At 40.1% G+C, this 20,107-nt stretch overlaps 1 protein-coding gene across 15 annotated transcripts in view; it reads left to right on the top strand.

Moving 5' to 3' along the window:
- Window positions 1–20,107, top strand: part of SLO2 (slowpoke 2) — a 98,109-nt gene that overhangs the window by 73,846 nt on the left and 4,156 nt on the right. For 6 of the 15 annotated variants that reach the window (XM_065486337.1, XM_065486332.1, XM_065486331.1 and 3 more), the window contains 23 exons: window positions 1,428–1,527; window positions 2,526–2,724; window positions 3,413–3,487; window positions 3,598–3,681; window positions 4,141–4,235; window positions 4,458–4,641; window positions 5,444–5,608; window positions 8,631–8,831; window positions 9,175–9,392; window positions 9,684–9,833; window positions 10,178–10,458; window positions 10,702–10,839; window positions 10,900–11,047; window positions 11,785–11,880; window positions 12,660–12,765; window positions 12,820–13,064; window positions 13,128–13,262; window positions 13,721–13,901; window positions 15,149–15,334; window positions 15,430–15,564; window positions 18,435–18,509; window positions 18,692–18,838; window positions 19,708–19,940. In XM_065486337.1, the coding sequence (XP_065342409.1) occupies window positions 1,428–1,527; window positions 2,526–2,724; window positions 3,413–3,487; window positions 3,598–3,681; window positions 4,141–4,235; window positions 4,458–4,641; window positions 5,444–5,608; window positions 8,631–8,831; window positions 9,175–9,392; window positions 9,684–9,833; window positions 10,178–10,458; window positions 10,702–10,839; window positions 10,900–11,047; window positions 11,785–11,880; window positions 12,660–12,765; window positions 12,820–13,064; window positions 13,128–13,262; window positions 13,721–13,901; window positions 15,149–15,334; window positions 15,430–15,564; window positions 18,435–18,509; window positions 18,692–18,838; window positions 19,708–19,940 (3,577 nt within the window). The remainder of the gene's footprint in view (window positions 1–1,427; window positions 1,528–2,525; window positions 2,725–3,412; window positions 3,488–3,597; window positions 3,682–4,140; window positions 4,236–4,457; window positions 4,642–5,443; window positions 5,609–8,630; window positions 8,832–9,174; window positions 9,393–9,683; window positions 9,834–10,177; window positions 10,459–10,701; window positions 10,840–10,899; window positions 11,048–11,784; window positions 11,881–12,659; window positions 12,766–12,819; window positions 13,065–13,127; window positions 13,263–13,720; window positions 13,902–15,148; window positions 15,335–15,429; window positions 15,565–18,434; window positions 18,510–18,691; window positions 18,839–19,707; window positions 19,941–20,107) is intronic. The other 9 variants (XM_065486334.1, XM_065486330.1, XM_065486339.1 and 6 more) reach the window with 9 other exon arrangements.

Raw genomic sequence — 20,107 nt, 5'->3', positions numbered from 1 at the left:
TATTTCACGTCGAACCGACTCCGGGCTTGCCATACTCTCTGGCATAACCCCACTTTCGATGGGGGGATTTAATGCATGAGTCAATCTGCTGTGTGTACAATTTGCGATTCATAGAGCAACAAGCAGGTGTTCAGCTGATGCAATTACAAGCGCAAGGGAATTTGCTCGGCGCGGCGCTGCACGAATTCTAAATTTCCACTGCACGGATTATAGCGCATAATTATACACTATCTCCGCGTTTAATCTTGTTTTATATTAGTATGGCGCTGCAGACTGCCGAAATTTGACATTTTGTGGGAGGTGGGATATTCACTAAACACAAGCGTGTGCTGATGAAATGCGCCAGATAGAAGTATGTGCAGTTCGCGTACGCTTTCGCCAGCTTATCTTTGACTTCCTTTGTTGCCCTCGCAATGAAAACCCTTCTAATGTTGAATGTTGGCAATTAGACGATAAAATCGGACAAGCGTGACCGGTAAATTACTCAATAAATTGTTTTCATTATCACCCAGTGTAATTGCTCTAAACAAAATCATTTTTAATGCTTGAGCTGCACTGCTGACAAAAAGATAGTTTAAGTGATAAAAGACTTCCAGTAAAAATTGCGTAAAGATTTGGCTATGATTTTGGTTTCTCTGATTAAATTTCAAACTTCTTTAGAGTTGTGTCGGAAAGTAACAAAAATCGCTTTTCTCAGTAAGTGTTCTGTTTTAAAATGATATTTTCGATTTTTTTTACTTCTTTTTTGGATTAATTTGGCTATGTATGCGGGATAAATTTACCCTGCTGATCCGCAATAATATCAAATTTTGAATCAAAAAGTGATTTGTCTTTTTTTATTTAATTTAATTGTATGATTTGCATAAAATTTTGAAAGATTATGATTATTCTAAAAAATTTCAATAGACCAGATCGGCTTGAGACAACGATTGATTGTTCTTATCTTAGTAGACATTTCATCGATTATCACGGTGATTTGCACACAGTCTTCACTCGCACATGAGTGATAGAACGCCATTTTAATAAAATCAATTAATGGAAGCCGCGATAACCGTGGCTTGCTTTTAAAAACTATCGTGTAACGTATATGACGATAAACTCTGGGTCAATTCCAGAGACTTTAAAAAGCTGCTTTAGGCATGAATTTATTAAAGACACCAATCAACATTATAATTTCATTCAAATTACCAGGATTGTTGCCTTTTCTCACATGCTTTTTACAATTTTTTTAATGTGTCATAAAATGATTTTATTTCGACATGTGTATACAATTTATAAATTAAGTTTGTGTCGATAGATTCACATAAATGTCATCTTTGAAAAAAACCAAGTATGTGAATTATTTTGCTTTGATTAATGGGTAAAAAACAAAGACGATGAACTCCTTATTACCAATAATAAATAATTTTATTGTTGTTTGCTTCCAGGTCTTCGTATAAGAATAGCGAACCTCTTTTTTAAGCTTCTGACATGCCTCCTGTACATAGTGCGCGTAATCACCGACTCGAACCCCAACGACGCTGCGTGGTGAGTTTTCTTTTATCCACACATCAATATATCACACACCAATTTGATCGACTATAGGCGCCCAAACAGCCGCGTTCCCTGTTTTCGCTGAGTGGTTTCGCCTCCCTGCTAATCCGTCGATAAATTTCCCCCAAAATATGTACGCATTTATTTGCGTAGACCTAATAATGCTAAGGAGTTTTCCGTTGCCTGCGTCTCAAGAACGCGCGGCTAGGCGTGCGCGCGCGATCGATACCAAATTGATTTCTAATAATGCCCTAGCTGCCAACGGAGGCACATCATTTCCCTCGAGAGTGGCAATGCTGCCGTTTCTTCAAAATAGCCGCCGAGTGCATCCATATTTTTTCTAGTTCCATTACTCCCATTTTCTCATATATGCTTATTCCAGAGGAGAGCCTGGAGATTCCTCTTGGATTATTTCATGATGTGTCGCACCCACCCATACCTCCCCGCCATTGCAGTGGCGATTTTTTTAGCTTACAATATTTGCTCAACAGTATAAAATAACTTTAAGAAATATATATTTTCTATAAATGATAGGCGTTCTTGATTTTCATTCCAAAATTAGCCCGTTACAGACTATAGAGGGCATCATTGATTAGTACATTTTTTTATCTTAAAATCAACCAACATAAAGTTTTTTTTGTAAATAGTTTCCCTTGTCACCATCATTTGATTCATAGATATTTTTAATTAATATCTTATTTAAGCATGACGTCAAATATGCATCGATTTATCTCCTTTTATAAAATTTTTGTTATTTTTTTTAGATCTGAATGTTAGAAAAAAGTAGCTTTTGGCATTATCTGTTAAACTAAGGAATGGCGGAAATTTACATAAATATTAAACCACCAAATTTTTATGCAATGAAAAGTTGGCTCATCGACATCCTCCATCTTTGTGTTTATTTCGTACTGAAAGGCCTTAGTTATTACGCTCTGATTATTTTGCGACTGAGTTCGGTATACACTGTTTTGATTGCGCCCTCTTGATTCCAGCTACGGCTGCACCCCTGGGAACAAAACACTGTACATACTCGCGAGCAACTTGACCGACGAAAAGTTCCAAGAAAACCCCATCATCAATTGGGATGCGATCCTCTGGGTAAACAGGCCGCTCGAACTATGGATCGTTCAGGTCATCCTGGCCATGATCAGCCTGGCTGAAGCACTGCTACTTGCCTACCTCGGATACAAGGTGGGAGCACTTTAAAGTTTGGTTGCAGCCCCAAAAGTCTGTTTATTCCGAGAAAATTTCACAAAGGTGAAACTTCACTTCTAGTTGGTTCCCTGACGATTTGATATGTGCTGTCGGACTCTTTTATATTTTGTCTTTTAAATATTTTGAGTATCTTTTTCATCTCAATTTGACGATGTGCCCATCTTTTTTAATACAAAAATCTAGCCTTTTTAAGACAGCTCATTATCTGTAGTTGGAATTGGATGACTGGATGAAATAACCAATGAGAAGGTCACTTCAGTTCACTTTTTTAAAGTTCATTTGAGCATTCGTGTCATTCACATTTTAATTGCGTTTATTTTATGTCATAATTTAATTTAAAGTAGTCTCAAGCTTGTTTTAGAAAGAGTAAATATCGCGCGCACTATTAAGTTAGAGTTGGACAAGTTGATTAAACCAGAGCCAAGGTTGCGCTCGGTAAAATTTGATAATACATCCTGGGGTTGATGAAAGCGTTGGCAATTTTCATTGCCTGAGTCAGCGCTGCAAATTAAATTAAACGCGGGCGGTATACTTTGATGTACCAGCAAAGGGCACATTATTATTTTGCTCGCGCGTGTTCATATTTCGTTGGCTCTCATGTGAGCTTGGCACCCACTTTGCAGCAGTTGGAAAACTAATTAATAAAATGTTTCTACTTTTGCAGGGCAATATTTGGCAGCAGCTGCTATCCTTCCATTTTATACTAGAGCTTGTTAACACAATTCCCTTCATGCTAACGGTAAGTGCTTTTGATACGAATTTGGCCATAATATATCTGCTCCCTGCAGGAGCGGAGAAAGAGAGATAATTGCAGTTTTAATAATTTGCCTTTCAACTCTGTCATTGCAGCTCCTTTGGCCACCTCTACGTAACTTGTTCATCCCGGTTTTTCTCAACTGCTGGTTGGCTAAACACTCTTTGGAGAATATGTTTGTAAGTGAGAACTTCTTAATGTTGGTTCAAAAACCGAGACCGTATAAACTGTGTAAAAAGTAGTGAAAATTAAAGGGACGCTTAATAATTAAAAAAATATAGCAATGCTTTTTTCAAATATTAAAACTGATTTTTGTTTTATAGTCTATTTGCAGAATTTATTTAATCCAGCAATCAACAAAATTTTGTCTCGCTAAAGTTTCTCCGGTCTAGAGACATAATTTGAAAGCAGCTCGAAGAAAATCTTTCAGAACATCTCTGAATTTTTTGTCAGAGCGGAAACTCTAAAATCGATGCTTCATGAAAATTCCGAGTTCATGAAAGAGCTTTGTTATACTTTTTCCACTCATGACAACGCTTTTTCAACCAACATGATGCAAGTGGAGCTTAAGAACCTAAATAATCTTCCTTGCTCACATTAATCTTAAAAGTGACGCCTGTGCACTTTGTGCTTCCCAGAATGATTTGCACCGCGCGATGCAGAAGTCTCAGTCCGCCTTGTCGCAGCAGCTGATGATTCTTTCAGCCACGCTGCTGTGCTTAGTGTTCACGAGGTGAGTAATAATTCAGGACATTAATACGAAAGAGGGTGTGGCTATAAATAGGCCAGCTTGGCGCGCGCAGGGCGCTCTCTTTTTTCATGGTGTGCCTATATGTGCGTACATATCTATCTGGCGATGGCGTAATTTAGCCCTCACCACCTTTTCCGATCGATTAGGCCCGCGAGCCAGTCAGATCAATCATTCTAATTAATCACGGAATTCGGCGCCGCGCAGCGTGTGCGGGGTGCAACATTTTCAGCGGGCAGGACACCGGCACCTCAACCTGTTCCAGTCCATGTACTACGTGGTGGTCACCTTCTCCACGGTCGGCTACGGCGATTTCGTGCCGGACATTTGGCCCTCGCAGCTCTACATGGTCATTATGATATGCGTTGCCCTCATCGTCCTCCCTACACAGGTGAGTAAATATAAATGACACCGATTGCCGCAGCAGCACCGCACGTTTTGCGGGGTTTCCGCAAGCATTTTACTCATTTCAATTTAGGATTGTTAATTAAAATATAAAATTAGTTTACCATAAATATCCCAGTATTTAAATGCTTATTTTGAGCTGATGTTGCTGTGGAAATAATGCCTCTTGACCTTTTCAACATGCAAAACTGACAAGTCTATTTCTAGAAAAAGTTTGCTTGCTCAAAATGTTTGCACCATCCTCTGCTTGCTTGAATTCTGATTTGCTATTCCAGCGTTGATGAAGGTTGTCTGGTTTTTTTTTATCACGTCGTAAACATCTGAATAGGAAAAAATAGAACAAACAAAAGGACTTAACTAAAACTCCGCTTCAATTATGTCTTTTAAGGCTAAAATTAAGGGATGAAACATGACTTAGTTTTATATTTATGCTACGTTAATCTACAAGACTGGCCACCATTTTAAAATATTAATACATCTTACCAGTGTTTGTTTGTAAACAGTCCGGAAAAAAATTAAAAGCGATTTTTTTCCAGTCCGTAATCAAAGATTTGACCAAAAAAGCACCAACTTCTTCACTTTCTCTAAGAAAAGCTTTTAAAGAAAAACTTTTCCATTAAGTAACTTACCGGAACTTCAGCGAGTCTTTGCTCATCCACCAAAAACTGTTGTTGTTGTGCTGCTGAAGCTGAGGCTCTTTCGCAAATTGCATCTAGAGATTCTCGGAATGCTTGCTCATAATGTGAGTGTGTAGTAAATTGGATTCCGTTGTGGTGTGTGCCTTGCAGTTTGAGCAGTTGGCATTCACGTGGATGGAGCGGCAAAAACTGGGCGGCTCATACTCGTCGCACAGGGCCCAGAGCGAGAAGCACGTGGTCGTGTGCAGCACCACCCTGCACGCTGACACCATCATGGACTTCCTCAACGAGTTCTACGCGCATCCTTTGTTGCAGGTACTGTACCTTCCTCCATTTTTCAAATCTATCCAAGGGCATGCGCGGCACTGCAGATAGGTCGTTATAAGGGTAATGTGTTTTGTTATCGCCACGCCGTAAGAAGAAATGGCACAATGGGGACGGAGTGGGATTTGCTAAACGCGTGCTGGCCCATTTTGTGTGAGACAACAGACTTGACTGGGGGAAGATTAAGCGGCCTCTGCTAGATGGTCGAGAGAGAGTATATGTGTGTGTGTGTGTGTGTGTGTGTGTGTGTGTGTGTGAAAGAGAGAGGGAGAAAATAAATGACACTCGCAATTCTGCACAATGGATTTCCTCGCCTGCTGCAAACAAAGACAAACAAAATTGTATGCTTTCTTTTTTTGCTCTTTTTATCCCTGTCCGAGGACCGGGAAGGGCGCGCAATGTACTAGCACGAATGCTGAAACCTGGGTCCCAATAACACCGCGAACGGATAACATGGGCGCACCAGGCCGCACAGGGACCCAGCCCACTGAAAGGCCACTTGCCTCCGCACCGAGGACTGCATTGAAACGCATGCTCGAAAGGTGGAAACCAGCAAGTAGCGAAATAATTGTTTATTAACAAAAACAATTTTTGCTCATTTTACTCAGGAGAATTTACTAAAATGTTTAACTGTTAAAAATACAAAAGGGTCAAGTTATATAAAAAGTTAGTTGTTAATGAATTTTGCAGAAAAAAATATCTCGCGCTTTCTAGTTCTGGACAATCACTGTTGCTGCCCCTCAGGCCTCGTCAGCAGTACTGTAGAAAAAAAATCATGCCCCGCAGGGCTTGCTGTAGGAAATTTATAATCATTGGTCATAGAAAACGATCGACTGCACTCGTTGCTGAGCACAAAACAAAAAAGAAAAATTATGTTATCTCGTAAAACCTACAACTCGCCCTCCCTGCATTAATATTCTTTTAAAATTGCACAAACCTTACAAACCCAGACCAGATTTTTTGGAAGATTTTTCAATGAGTATGTTTCAGCTTCTTACAATTAAAAAAATACACAAGGAAATTTTACGCGCATATACCTCTTTGAAGGCTGTACATGCAGATGAGATTTCAAATCAAAAGGATATTGTGGCTGAGTATGCCGTGCAATATATTTTTATTTGCGACCCAAGCTTAAGTCAGCAAAAATGAATGAAAAATACAGAGAATTTCATAAAATAATGAATAAGATATAACAATTAGGCATTTCATGCAGAGTATTGCACCGTTTATTATTATTATTATTTTTTCATTTAAATTCCTTCCCTGCTTGTGTATTTTTTTCTAAGCATCATCGTAAGATGCAGCACGCATTTACATTTTGGGCCGCTGGTTTGTCCACACCTCGAATGCTATCAATGTCATGCTCGATAGAAGCGCCAGATGCCTTTGTACAAAGAGCTCACCACTTGCTCTCGCTCTATAATAACATAATATGTATATCTTCCTGATCGCCTGACAGAAGGCTACTTGTTCGCCCACCCTGCCAACCTCCAATCGCTCAGTCAGTCAATAATAGAGTGGCGTGCCTGCAGGGTGAAAATACTCGCTCCTGCGAGATTTGCATGCAGTCATATATGCTATAGCTGTCAAGCAACAAAGGTTGTCTGCACACAATGACGTTTTTGTCCCATTTCTGCGAGCATCAACCGCGCGTCGTCATTATCGTCGCCCGCAAGCCGTCACGTCTGCACGTGTCACTTTTTTACGACTGCGAATTTGTGTGTCAGTTAAATATCATTTCGGCTGGTCGGACGCGCGGGCTGCCAATAAAACGGACGCACACACATCGCCGACTGCTCCTGTTCTCCATTTGCCACCCCCTGTTCTCCATTTGCCGCCCCCTGTAATAAAACGCGTGAGCGAATGACCCTCCTGACAATGGACACGCAGCAGCGCTGCCGCTGTGTGCCGGGCTTGCTGCAATTGGCAGATAATTAACTCAGTGACGCGCACCGATCTGCATGTCGTCAAACCCCTGGAAAATCTTCTCTCGGTTCTCACTCATAGAAATTGTGAAATTGCTCTCAATGAAGTATGTCACAAAAAAATAAAATTTCGTATGCATGCGTAGTACTGAATGCAAATATCTGTGTTGCCGAGGATAGTTTGAAAATCGTCACAGGTAGAAAAAGCACGAAATTTTGCAAAATGTCGTATTGCAAGTTATCTAGAAAGTAATTTTTCAGATCAAAAGTCGCCCTGTTGGTTCTTTTATGTCAATTTCTTTGAAGATTTAAGCCGATTATTTGCGTTTGAAAAGAAAATTCAAATAGTTATTAGTAAGCTTAACCTAGTTTCATTTATTTATTTTTCTGGTCTATATACTTCAATGAGAATTAATTCCCTACAGTTTTATTCAAAATATTCATCGCTTCAAAAACATTTTCTCAGCAAAATGTGTATGCATGTGAAATCATGTCGTTGAATAAGTAAAGAAGGGCGAATGTTCCGCACCCCTAAAAGAGCACACTACGTAATTTTTCGACCGTGTTTGTCTTCATCGCCGCGATATCCATGACTCACTTCTGAAGAGAGTTGGCGGCGGCGAGATGCAAAAACCGCCCCAAACCAACAGTAACCGACCCTCCTCTCGCTCTGTTTTATCTTTTGCGTCAAAGCCGAGCTCATTAGTGCAATAAAAGATGGAAGAGGGCCCCGGAGGCTGAATAATTGAATGAGAATGGCGCCGCGAGGTGTGCGCCTCGTGTTTTATTTTGCTTATCTCGGCGGCAGAAGTGACAAGAATTTCCTGTGTGAAAAAATGTATAGTGCTTGCAAATTCTACATATTACGGCATGCTGGTGCGACCACACGCGAGAAAGGAAAAAGACTAGTCTCGATTTTTATAATTTTCCTCTGCCCTCACGATGGTTGCCAGAGCGGGTGGTCAAAACGGCTACTAAACTAATTACTCTGCAGTCGCAGTCTCGTGCTAATGACATATATTGCCCCTACGGTGGCACAGCTCATTATCAGAATTTCTAACTAGGCTTTATCATTGCTCCTCTTGCAGGACTACTATGTCGTGTTGTTGTCGCCCATGGAGTTGGACACGACGATGCGGATGATCCTGCAAGTTCCCATTTGGGCGCAAAGGGTCATTTACATTCAAGGCTCGTGCCTCAAAGATGCAGACCTGGCCAGGGCGCGCATGAATGAGGCCGAGGCTTGCTTTGTGTTGGCGGCCAGAAACTACGCCGATAAAACAGCAGCTGTAAGAATACATTTTCTTTCACAAAATTTTATATTAACGGAAACATTGGTCTCGATTGAGTCTGTCACAAATGTACATAACCGACCTTTTTAATTCCATTAGGATGTGCCAAGCTCAATATATCATTTGTTGAGAAATTTTATTGTATAATGCAAGACCATAAATATCTTATAATCAATAGACTCGTTCCAGTTCAATGAATTTTCAACTCATATCTCATTACATCGTCTTGACTCCTTACAATCTTTGAAACGCAATAATTAAAACAATGTAAAATATCAGATCACTTTGAAATGGAATTGTATTTAAATTAATCCGAGTCTTGATTCTTTGTTGCTCCAAGGATGAGCACACGATACTCCGATCGTGGGCGGTGAAGGACTTTGCGCCCAACGTTCCTCAGTACGTGCAGATATTCCGGCCAGAAAACAAATTGCACGTGAAATTCGCCGAGCACGTTGTGTGCGAAGACGAGTTTAAGTATGCGCTGCTGGCCAACAACTGCACGTGCCCCGGCACATCTACCCTGGTAACCCTTCTGCTCCACACCTCCAGAGGACAGTAAGTAAAGCATTACAATACATTACTGCATTTTAATCAAACAATAATAATTACTCGTGGCGTCATTTTAATTTATTATTTTTCTTACGACAAATAAGTAAAGAAGACTTCGTCAAGGTTATTGCCAACAAAGAATACATATAGTGTTGTTTCGACACACTCTCGTAACGACGAAGGAAAAGAAAATGTTTTGAATCAATGAGCCTTTCCACCATCTTCATGCGCCCCGCTTTGCGTGTTGCCGAGCGTGGAAGTGCGCGGTCTAAAGCAATCTGTGTTGGTGCTCCACAGAGAGGGCCAAACGTCCCACGAGGAATGGCATCGTCTCTACGGGAAATGCTCAGGAAATGAAATATACCACATTGTGCTTGGCGACAGTAGGTTCTTCGGCGAGTATGAGGGGAAAAGCTTCACCTACGCCAGCTTCCACTCGCATAGAAAGTGAGCTGAAAATTTACTTATTCTCATGCTTTTAGTCCTATAATTGGTTGCGCGTAATTTCATTGCCGCTAAAGCCTGAACCTTTTAACTCAGCAGATAATAATTTAAATGCTGCTTGGTAGATAAAAATGTACAGATAAAATTTTAAATGCCACTACATACGATTAATTTAAAATTGCTTTCAAAATATTTGTGAATGATTTTTTACTTGGGGGAAAGAAAAAACCTCAAATTTTTCCATAGTTAAAAATGTGAATTTAAGTTCTCAGGATATTTTTTATATTCGTTAAAAGTTTGGTTGTATTTACAAATGCCACAATATTTAATCATATTTTGTGATTTAGATACGGTGTTGCGTTGGTTGGGGTGCGACCAGCAGAGCTCCCCGAGTTCTACGAAGAGACAATCTTGTTGAATCCAGGGCCGAGACACATCATGAAGAAAACAGACACATGTTTCTACCTAAGTATCACCAAAGAGGAGAACTCGGCGTTCATCGTGGCTAACAACGCCACATCGCCAGAAAAGGAGCAAGCGACGGGAGCTGTCCCTGGCAGTGCAGCAGGCTGTGAGGCGGGTGCGGGCGCCGAAAAGACACTCCAACAAACCGCCAATTCAATTATGAGTAAGTTTGGATGCTTTATTTAAGGCTATTTTATTAGGGGAATGATTTGTTTTTATTTTTTTATATATTTTGTTTTTTCCTTTCACTTTTACTAAACATTTCAGGTATCTGCAAATTACCTAATGAAAATCAAAAGCACAGGCCAGAAGTGTTTAAAACGAGCTTAGTTAAAAAAAGCAGTAAATAGTGTTACATCAGACAACGTAGGATTCTGTAAAATTTATTGGCATTCCAAACTTTCAGCAACAATTACGGACGCGAGTGTTTGTGATTCTTTTGAGCAACTTCAAGAAACTCCCATTGGACCAAATCACTTAGGACTTCCAGTCGTAGACAATAATCCTAACTTTTTAAGTCCGGACACCTTAAGCCAAAGAAGAGGTGAACGAATTCCTGCCATTTTTTACCGCTCTCTTATTAAATTTTCATTTTGAACAACAGGCAGTAGACGACCTAGTATTTTGCCTGTGCCAGACATGGTGACCAGTTCCACTCTAAACATCGCTTCTGCCCCTCAAGACGAGGCGGACGAGAGCGAGGACGAGCTGGATGACGATGTTCCTTGGCGGTCACCGAGTGAGAAAATCACGTGAGTTGAATATAATGCAATTGAACACCGCAAAACCAAGAAGTTGCTAAGAAAAGCTGTACCCATACAATTTTAGCAATAAATTTCAAAACAAAGCTCACCAAATGAAATAATATCACCATGCAGAATAGCACAATTTTAGGCCTATCCAACCCATAGAGCGTGTTTACTTCTCTCTATATATGAACAGTCCTAAATAAGTGTGTCAATCCTTTACACCACGTCTGTCCAGTGTACATTTCGTGTAAAGTGTTCTTCCTTCGTTGGCTGTCTTTCTTCAGATTCAAAATTCATTTTCGGCCTACTTGTACGGGTCTGGTCTACTTTGCATGCCTTTGTCTACCACGCAAATTCTTTTGTACATACATAGAGCATAAACTCTCAAACACTTAAATATTATTATGATAATATTATGCTAGATAAATATTTTCCAAATTTAATGCAACCATCAGCACCGCTTAAATATATTCCATTTTTTAAATTACGATTTGTGCAAGTATCTCGCTTTTTATTCAAAAATCGCACTCACATTGATCGAAATTTAGCACTTTACTATATTAATTCTTAAATAATTTTCGTGCCTTTCGACGTGTAAAAATGTTAAAAATAGTGTTCTTTGAACACACACTCTAGAACAACATTTTGGTAGAAAGAGAGAGAGAGAGAGAGAGAGAGTTGTTCCCGTCTCAACAAAGCACACATATATAAATAGCACGCTTATGTGATGGTCTCGTCAGATGGTTTGGTCATGAACTCGAGGAAGAGGAAGTTTTTGGCGAGGAGGAGGTCGACGAAGACGGCGAGAAACCAATCTGGCATGACGAGTACAAAAGGTAAGAGCATCACACAAACACTAAAGAGCAGGCAGCTGCTGTCCAGTAGAAAACACACGGCTATATACATATTTCTTTGTTCTCAAAATATCGATACACACGCTAAAAGTCCTCTCCGAAACACACACTGTGCATTTTCTTCCTCTACACTCGTTTGTAATTTGAATGCAGTGTGTCCACATATGTATTGCTACGCATGCAAACTTGCTATAACAAAGTTAAATGTGTGTGCCTCCTTATTCCAACTTAATGTTTATCAAATAAAAAAGCACCATAGATTGATTCGAATTTACTATTATACGAAAAACTTATGCACTCTTGGATTTTTGTTTTGAAATACTTTGTTTTATTTTAGCTCAATTCTGTAATGTTAATTTCGCTTCAATGCATCGCAACATCGACCATTATAGAATCTCACGCATTTTTTATTTTAAGCTTCAGCAGAGGTTAATATAGCTGTTTTAGTTCTCAGAGTAGGTTTTGTACAAATTAAAATAGCAAACGAACGCACTAACGGTGAGCTTAAATATAAAATGAAAACGTTTCATAATATACCGGGAAAAATTCTTTATTTTTCGTGAACCCAAACGCTCTGTTTCAGGTTTAAGCAGCTTCTTCTCAAACTCACGCATTTTAATTGTAATGCTGTCAATTTCAGCACAAATTATTACGCAATTCATTTTCAACCCCAGAATTAAAAGTAAAATTCGACAACCCTTTTCTAATCAGGCTCATAGTCGTTAACTCTTGGCTAGGCTGACGTTAGAATTTTCTTGCAGCATTGTGAAAGGCTTTCCGCCAGTTTCTCCTTACATTGGAGTGAGTCCGACGCTGTGTTATCTCCTCAAAGAGAAGAAGCCGCTCTGCTGTTTGCAGTTGGCTCAGGTATGCCGAACTCTAAATCAGATCTCTACCAATCTAAGCGCGCGGCCTGCGTAGATCTGCGAACACTGCAGCTACCGCAATGCCAAGGAGTACAACTGGCAGAACCAGACAGTGATTTTGGCCGCGGACTACGCCTCGAACGGCATCTACAACTTCATCATCCCGCTGAGGGCGCACTTCAGGCAGAAGACCTCGCTCAACCCCATTATCCTGCTGCTCGAGCGCCGACCTGACATCGCCTTTTTGGACGCAATCTCATACTTTCCCTTAGTCTATTGGATGCTCGGATCGATCGACTGGTATATCATCGGCTCTTGCTGTCCCCACTGAAATCGAGTCGCTAATTTCGCACTCTGTTGCAGCCTTGATGATTTGCTTCGGGCTGGCATTACATTGGCTGAAAATGTTGTCGTTGTGAACAAGGAGTTATCAAACTCGGCAGAGGAGGACACTCTGGCTGACTGTAACACAATCGTGGCTGTACAGACTATGTTCAAGTAAGTGGAAAATTAATTACAATAGAGCAATATCGAACCTTCTATATCATTAATCAACAAGAGGTAACAACATTACATATTCATTAAAAGCGACTAGGGATCCATGATAATAAATGCTTTTTGTATCTGCCAAACTTAATTTTGTAGATCTATTAGTCGCTTTAAGATAAAAAGGCGCTTATTGTTCAAGACGTTTATTAAACTAGTAGTCAATTTTTAACCAAGTAGACATTTGATGTTGCTCAATAGGTTTGGTTGTGGACAAAAATTTTAATGTCAATGACAAACTTTGATGCCCGGATTTATAACCAAAAAGAGGCGTTCACAACCTTACGATTGAGTTTGTTTGAGTAAAGGCAGTGCTACGTGGTTGAAATTTTGCAAAGCGCCGCCTGTTGAAGTCACTGTGTAGCCGCGCTCTCACTGCTGGAATGGCTGATTTTGCTCGCTCGGTGCAGGTTCTTCCCAAGCATCAAAAGCATCACGGAGCTGTCGCAGAGCTCGAACATGAGGTTTATGCAGTTCCGGGCGCACGACAAGTACGCGCTGCACCTCTCCAAAATGGAAAAGGTATTGAAGGGCAGCCAGCTAGTCCCAAGCCAGCTCCTCACGCCAGATGATGCTGCTGGTTTTTACAGGGTACACACAATCAAATATATGGATATTTATATGATATAAATTCTCTACTCTACAATTTTTATGATTTTTTCCCGTTCATATTTTATATCTCTATTATACTCGTATATAATATACTACATCCAGTTTATCAGACTATTAGTTCGTCTCAGCAGTTTTCCGTTGTTTCTGCATCTCTATCTTCAAGTATTAGAGTTTTTGTTTTTGTATACACGTTTTTGAGACTCTTCCAAACCGCCTTGCATTCTGGAAAGAAGGAAGAAACTTACTTTTTTCCTAATTAAATAAAGATAAATAATCTGTACTCTGCGCATGAGGGGCTGGTAAAGTATTTGTGTAATTGAATTTTATCCTATGCTTCTTGTGAAGAGATTTTTATTTCTCTCTTGCTATTATATATGTGAGTCATTTGTCACTACCAAAAAGTAGGTAACTATCTAATTGCTATCCAGATACCAACCTGATACACATGTACTTTTTAAAATAGTTCTCATATTTAATAAACACATTGCATAACACCCAAAATAAAATTATCATCTTTCCATAATCATAACTATATTTACGATGCTAATTAACTGAAGAAATTTCTGATTTTTTTATTGAGGGTAGCAGCACAATAAAGTAAGAACTGGTTTTTAAATTTACGAGAACATTTTATTACTCTAATCTTCATTGCGCATCCCGACTAACTAAAACTGCTTTTCTTTAAATATTTATCAAATCTTTTTAGTAAAGCAGGCATTAACAATTTACAAGTCCATGAAATCGCACAAAAACTTTTGCATTACGACTAGGATTACATAACTCTTTTCTACTCTCACTAACAGAGCACATCGTCAGATTATGCTGTAGCTAACTAAACATTTTTGAACCCGATCTCGCACACGTGACTTTTAATCCACCAAGCAAACACGCGCACACGAACCAAATGTGGAATCGGTGCAACTCTCGCTTTTGTCTCTCACTTCTCCCGATAAATCGCACATGGCAAGACCACTGACTCACAATAGACTAGTTTGCCGGTTAAAGAATTGGTTGAATGAGTGCTTTAGTTATTTTTTGCGATTGTTTTCTGCTGCTACTGCTGCTTGAAATTAATTATAGTAGACTGCATTTATATTTATACTTTTCCTTTTATTTCACTGAGAAAAACCACTATACTCTTACTGCCACATAATTAGAATACAAGTCCTCCAGACGATAATTCCCGTCAAGAATACTAATGAAGTCTTTTCTGTTTGTGTCCGCAGCAAGAGAAAGAAAGAGGCTCGCACATCTCATATATGTTCCGACTTCCTTTTGCGGCTGGCTCGGTCTTCAGCGCCAGCATGCTGGACACTCTGCTTTACCAAGCCTTTGTGAAAGACTACGTCATCACCTTCGTCCGCCTCCTTCTTGGCGTCGATCAGGCTCCTGGCTCGGGATTTTTAGCCTCTGTAAGAGCCGAAGCTTTTTTTATGAAATTTTTTAGCATTATCGCGTTTTACTTTTGGGATTATTTTGAAAAGTTGCCTTGTTCATTTTTTTGCAGATGAAAATCACCAAAGAAGACATGTGGATTAGAACTTATGGACGCCTTTACCAAAAACTTTGCTCCACTACCTGTGAGGTACCAATTGGTATTTACAGAACGCAGGACACTTCACTTTGCGACACGAATTCCCAGGTAAAGAGAGTTAAATTTCGGTCAGTTCAAACTTTAAACCACAAATATTCGCACATAATCAACTAAGCACAGTGCAATGTTTGAATCTCGTGAATATGACAACTTGGCATTTTTTATATTATATAGTATTTTTAATCAACTGTATATAGCTCTTATACTCAAAATGCTATATATTTAAAAGTTTGAGACAACTACTGCTTCAAATCTGGATAGGGATCTTTTACGCCATGAATGGCTCCTTGGAAGAGATCTTGCAAGGAATCACGTTTTTCCAACAGGGTTTGATGACTACATGGTACTGTCGATGGAACTTGCTGGTTATTTATAGAGATTTTAACCAAATCGTCTTTGATGTGATCCAGCACCAATATTCCCTCTTCACTTTTTCTCTCAATTTTTATCTCACTGGGCAACTCTTGCTTTAATTTGTTCTGTCTGATTGATTCTTCTTGCTTTTCCGTGGACAATGCTTCTTGATGATCCAACCCCGTTGACTCCGAAGATGTCTCCTCCGCCCAAAAGCACCCGTGACTGCTTCCACGGGCGGAACAGGGGCAATCATCGCAACCTGTGTGACAACCTTCGGTGGTTGAAACTTTAGCCACTCCTTTGGTGCTAGCGTTGTTCTCATTTTTGCGAAGGCACTCGCTGAAGTACGCTGGAATGTGATTTGATATAGACTGTAGTTTCTCAGCAGGTGTCGCACGGCTAATCTCGGCTGTAAACCAGTTAAAAGGATCGAATTTTAATTATTATTAATGGTTTATTAAACACAAAATATGCGTGCCACACTCTACATCAAAAGGTTAATCAATTTTTAACAAATTTTTGCTGCTTCTCTCAATGTAAGTTTTCTTGCTGTACACTTTTGGATATTATATTTTTCACAAGTCTCACCACAGAATTTACGTTTAAAATCATTATTAGGTTCATAGTGAAACGTTACATTATTACAGAAAATATGGTGATAGCCATGACAAGCAAATCTTGCAAAAACATGTCTATCAGGAAAATCAGGGCCGCGCCAGTTGTCATTAATCATAGTTTCAGTCTCAAAATATTCAGAACAAATTAACAATCTATTTGTTTTCTTTGCTTCACAGATCGAATTTTAATAGATAAGTATTATTTGTATATTGTATACCTATCAAATTGTCCACCAGTTCTTTGACACGGTACTCATCTGTGGCCAACGTCCCACCCATTCTGTTCAAGCTTTTTAGGGTGTTTATTTCCTTGCTGACTCGCATCTTGTTCTCTTGCAAAGTGCGTAACTCCTTTCGCATTTGCATGAAATTAGCCAGCATTCTGTTTTTCATGCTGCTCACGGCATCCTGTGACTCTTTCTGGTGCTTGAGGCAAAGTTCTAGCAGATGCTGCGATTCCTCCAGGTCTTCTCTAGAGGCTGCGAGCTTTTTAGTGAGCTGCATTTTTTGATCGTGGATTTTTTTCATCTCTCTCTGTGCCTCTTGTAAGTGATATTTCGCATCTAAGTTCTCCTGCATGATGGAACTCTTTGTCGCCTTCAATTGCTCCAGGTCTTTATTGCACATTTTCACTTGACGTTTGATCTCCTCGATGGCATCTCTTTCTGCTGCCAAAGTTTGCAGTTCTACCTCTTTCTCCTCATTTACGTACGAAATCTTTTTCTTGATCACGCTCAGTTCGTCTTCAGTGTGAGCCATCTTCTCTATCATTTGCTTCTTAAGTTGTAGCTTGATCGTGAGTTCATCTTCCTCCTTTCGTAAATTTTCCAAGGCCTGCTTCGCCTCCTCCAACTCCTGCCTCTTCAAGATCAAGTACTCGTTGATGGTGTAAATCTCTGTGTCAAGATTTTTCTTCATGTCGACCAAGAGTCGCAACTGCTCTTGCATTTCACTCACTGCTTCACTGGTGCAAAGAAGGTCACATTGCACCTAGCACGAAATTTCAATCATTACCCTCCAAACAAAACTATTCTTTGATTTTTTACCTGACTAGCATAATTGCTTGTCTGGAGATGTTCGATTTCCGACTTGCTTTCCTTGGTGCATTCCAATTCAATCTCTTTTCTAGCCATGAGTGCTCTTTTCTCTTGAACCACTTCATCTAACGTTAATTTCAATTCACGGGCGAGTAGCTGCTCCTGCTCAATTAGATGCCTTGCTTTGCCCGATTCTTTCTTCAACACATGCAACTCTTCCTTTGCATTTTCCAGGACACACTCTTCAGTGCGCAGGTCGTGACTCACGCGTATGAGCTTCTCGCGTAGTTTGTTTAGTTTAGCGGCGCGCCTTTCCAGGGTCTGCTGAAGGCGCGTCTCCATCGGGGGTAGGTCATTCTGGCAATGGAAACAGATCGAAACTTTGACCATGGCAAGCTGGTCCAACAGAACCATCTTGTCGCGCTGTTCTTGCAGTAGTTGTTTGCGCAAGTCGTCTTCCAGGGAGTTGCGTCGTGAATTCATTTTTTCGCTATCAGTGTAAATTACTAAGAACGAGTTAAAAATATGCACTGCAACAATTAAGGATAGTAACTTTCCAATTTCCCTAGCAACAACGCTTAATTGTTATTTTCACGAGTAACAATCGCACTGATGTTAATATGTATGAGTTTATCTTTATATGTGTTGGAATTTTGTGGTATACGCTCATAATATTAAAAAAAAATCCCCGACGAGTTTTCTAATGCTAAAAAAACTGCGGTCTAGCTAGTTAACTACTTTTGAAACGTAGCATGTCCTCTAAGAAGCCTCTATGCTCACTATTGCTAGCATGCAAGTTTACTATCTCTCATATATATTTACCTTCAAATAAAATAAGAATTTCACGCTACATTATGCGATATTCATCTCTAGGTTTGTTCTAATTCTGAGATCTTGTGTATCAAAGGCCCATCCGCGATTTATCCAATCTCTCATTGATCATTGGTTTGAACTGGGCCAAAAAGTCAAGCACCCCAATAAGGTTTGTGTCTTGTTTTTATTTACGGAGCGGTGAAGGGCGCTTTCCAAGAGGTTGAGGTCACTTAAGCAGCTTAATTACTAACCGACTAGCAGTTTTAAATCTGACCACGCGAGTCAAAATTTCGCTGTGCACTCTCTAGTTGAAAAATCACGTACGTCAATTCTGGCACTACCTATGTATAGTTCGGAGACGATGAAGCAAACACTGGCAGCCAGCAACAGCCAACTTCCGGTGATCTGGGGGTCGGAACTTCTTACAAGGCTGCTAAGAGCGAAAAAAGCGGTGCAGGGGCTTACTGCCTAGGCTGCACGTACGACCGGGGGTCCTCGGTAAGGATCACTCACTCGGTGTATCAGTGTCTCATTATTTTCCAAGTCAAGACTTTCAAATTGATGTACACACACGTGTGGGCATTTGATTATATATGTCGCAGACGATTTCATAGACACGCGTGTTCTCGAGTTTTCATTGTTTGGACAGGGTTTGTAAACATATCCGTTTCATAGAATTTTGCGTACACACTTGATGTGGGATTGGGCTTTTATTTTCGCTTCTCACTGAACGCATTCGCATCAAGAAAAAAAAGAATTTCTTGCATGGCTTCTGCATGTGAATTCTATTTAAATGACCAAAACTATTCGTCTTTCAGCGCTTTTTCTTCAGCTCGCATTTTGCAATAAAATGTAACGAGAGGGAATTATATATTTTATAATAAAACTTCCAGGCGGAGATATTTTGCGGAAATTGCGATCATTGAACTCTCTCCTCCATGGTGATGATTGTGTTATGCAACACGCTCATCGCCTAGGAATAGCGCATTGCATAACCTATCAAAATTATTAATTACTTTTCAAGCAAAGTGCCAGCTGTAAAAATTGTTGTTCAACTACTTTTTTCCCATAGTTATCTCTCAGCTTTGTCAACAGCTTATTATTAATCAAATATCCCTCGATTAATCTTATATCGGCTACCTCTTACTAACCCCATAATAAACTAATGATTTTCTCCTCTTACTCTTCCTCGGCTGTAAGTCATTGTCACATTTTCTCATACATTGTCTCTCTCTTTTGTCTGTCTACCCGCAAACCGCCCACCTCTGTCCACCTCTGCCTGCTTTTGTCATGTGCGCATGGTGTTCCTCTTTTGCTGCTGCACCCGTCCGTCCGTCTTTGGCTCTGTCGCCACCACAACTTACCAGGAGGATGTCTCCTTGCTGATGTCTCAGTATTCCGTCAACCTGGTCGACGAGGCGCGCGATAACCACACGCAGATGATCGAGCGAGCCGAAATCGCCAACCTGGTGCGCTCGCGCATGGAGTCGCTCAACCTACCCGGCATCGACTACATGGACGTCAGCGAGAAAAGGAACAGCCTCTCCTACGTCATCATCAACCCTAGCTGCGACCTCAAGCTTGAGGAAGGCGACATTATGTGAGAACCCCTTTTCCACATTTCATGCAAAAAAATCACTTGCCTTAAAAATCGAATTGATTACTAAAATCTGTTAAATATCAATTAAACTTGTATTTACATTGAAAATTGGATTGAAATCAAAATATAATTCTTAGGGTGCTTATAGTAAGTCTATTTAGTGTCCA

Source organism: Cloeon dipterum, chromosome 3 (assembly GCF_949628265.1).
Source record: "Cloeon dipterum chromosome 3, ieCloDipt1.1, whole genome shotgun sequence".
Lineage (NCBI taxonomy): Eukaryota > Metazoa > Arthropoda > Insecta > Ephemeroptera > Baetidae > Cloeon > Cloeon dipterum.
Note: the sequence above shows the minus strand (reverse complement) of the source record. Positions and strands in the feature narration are given on the sequence as shown.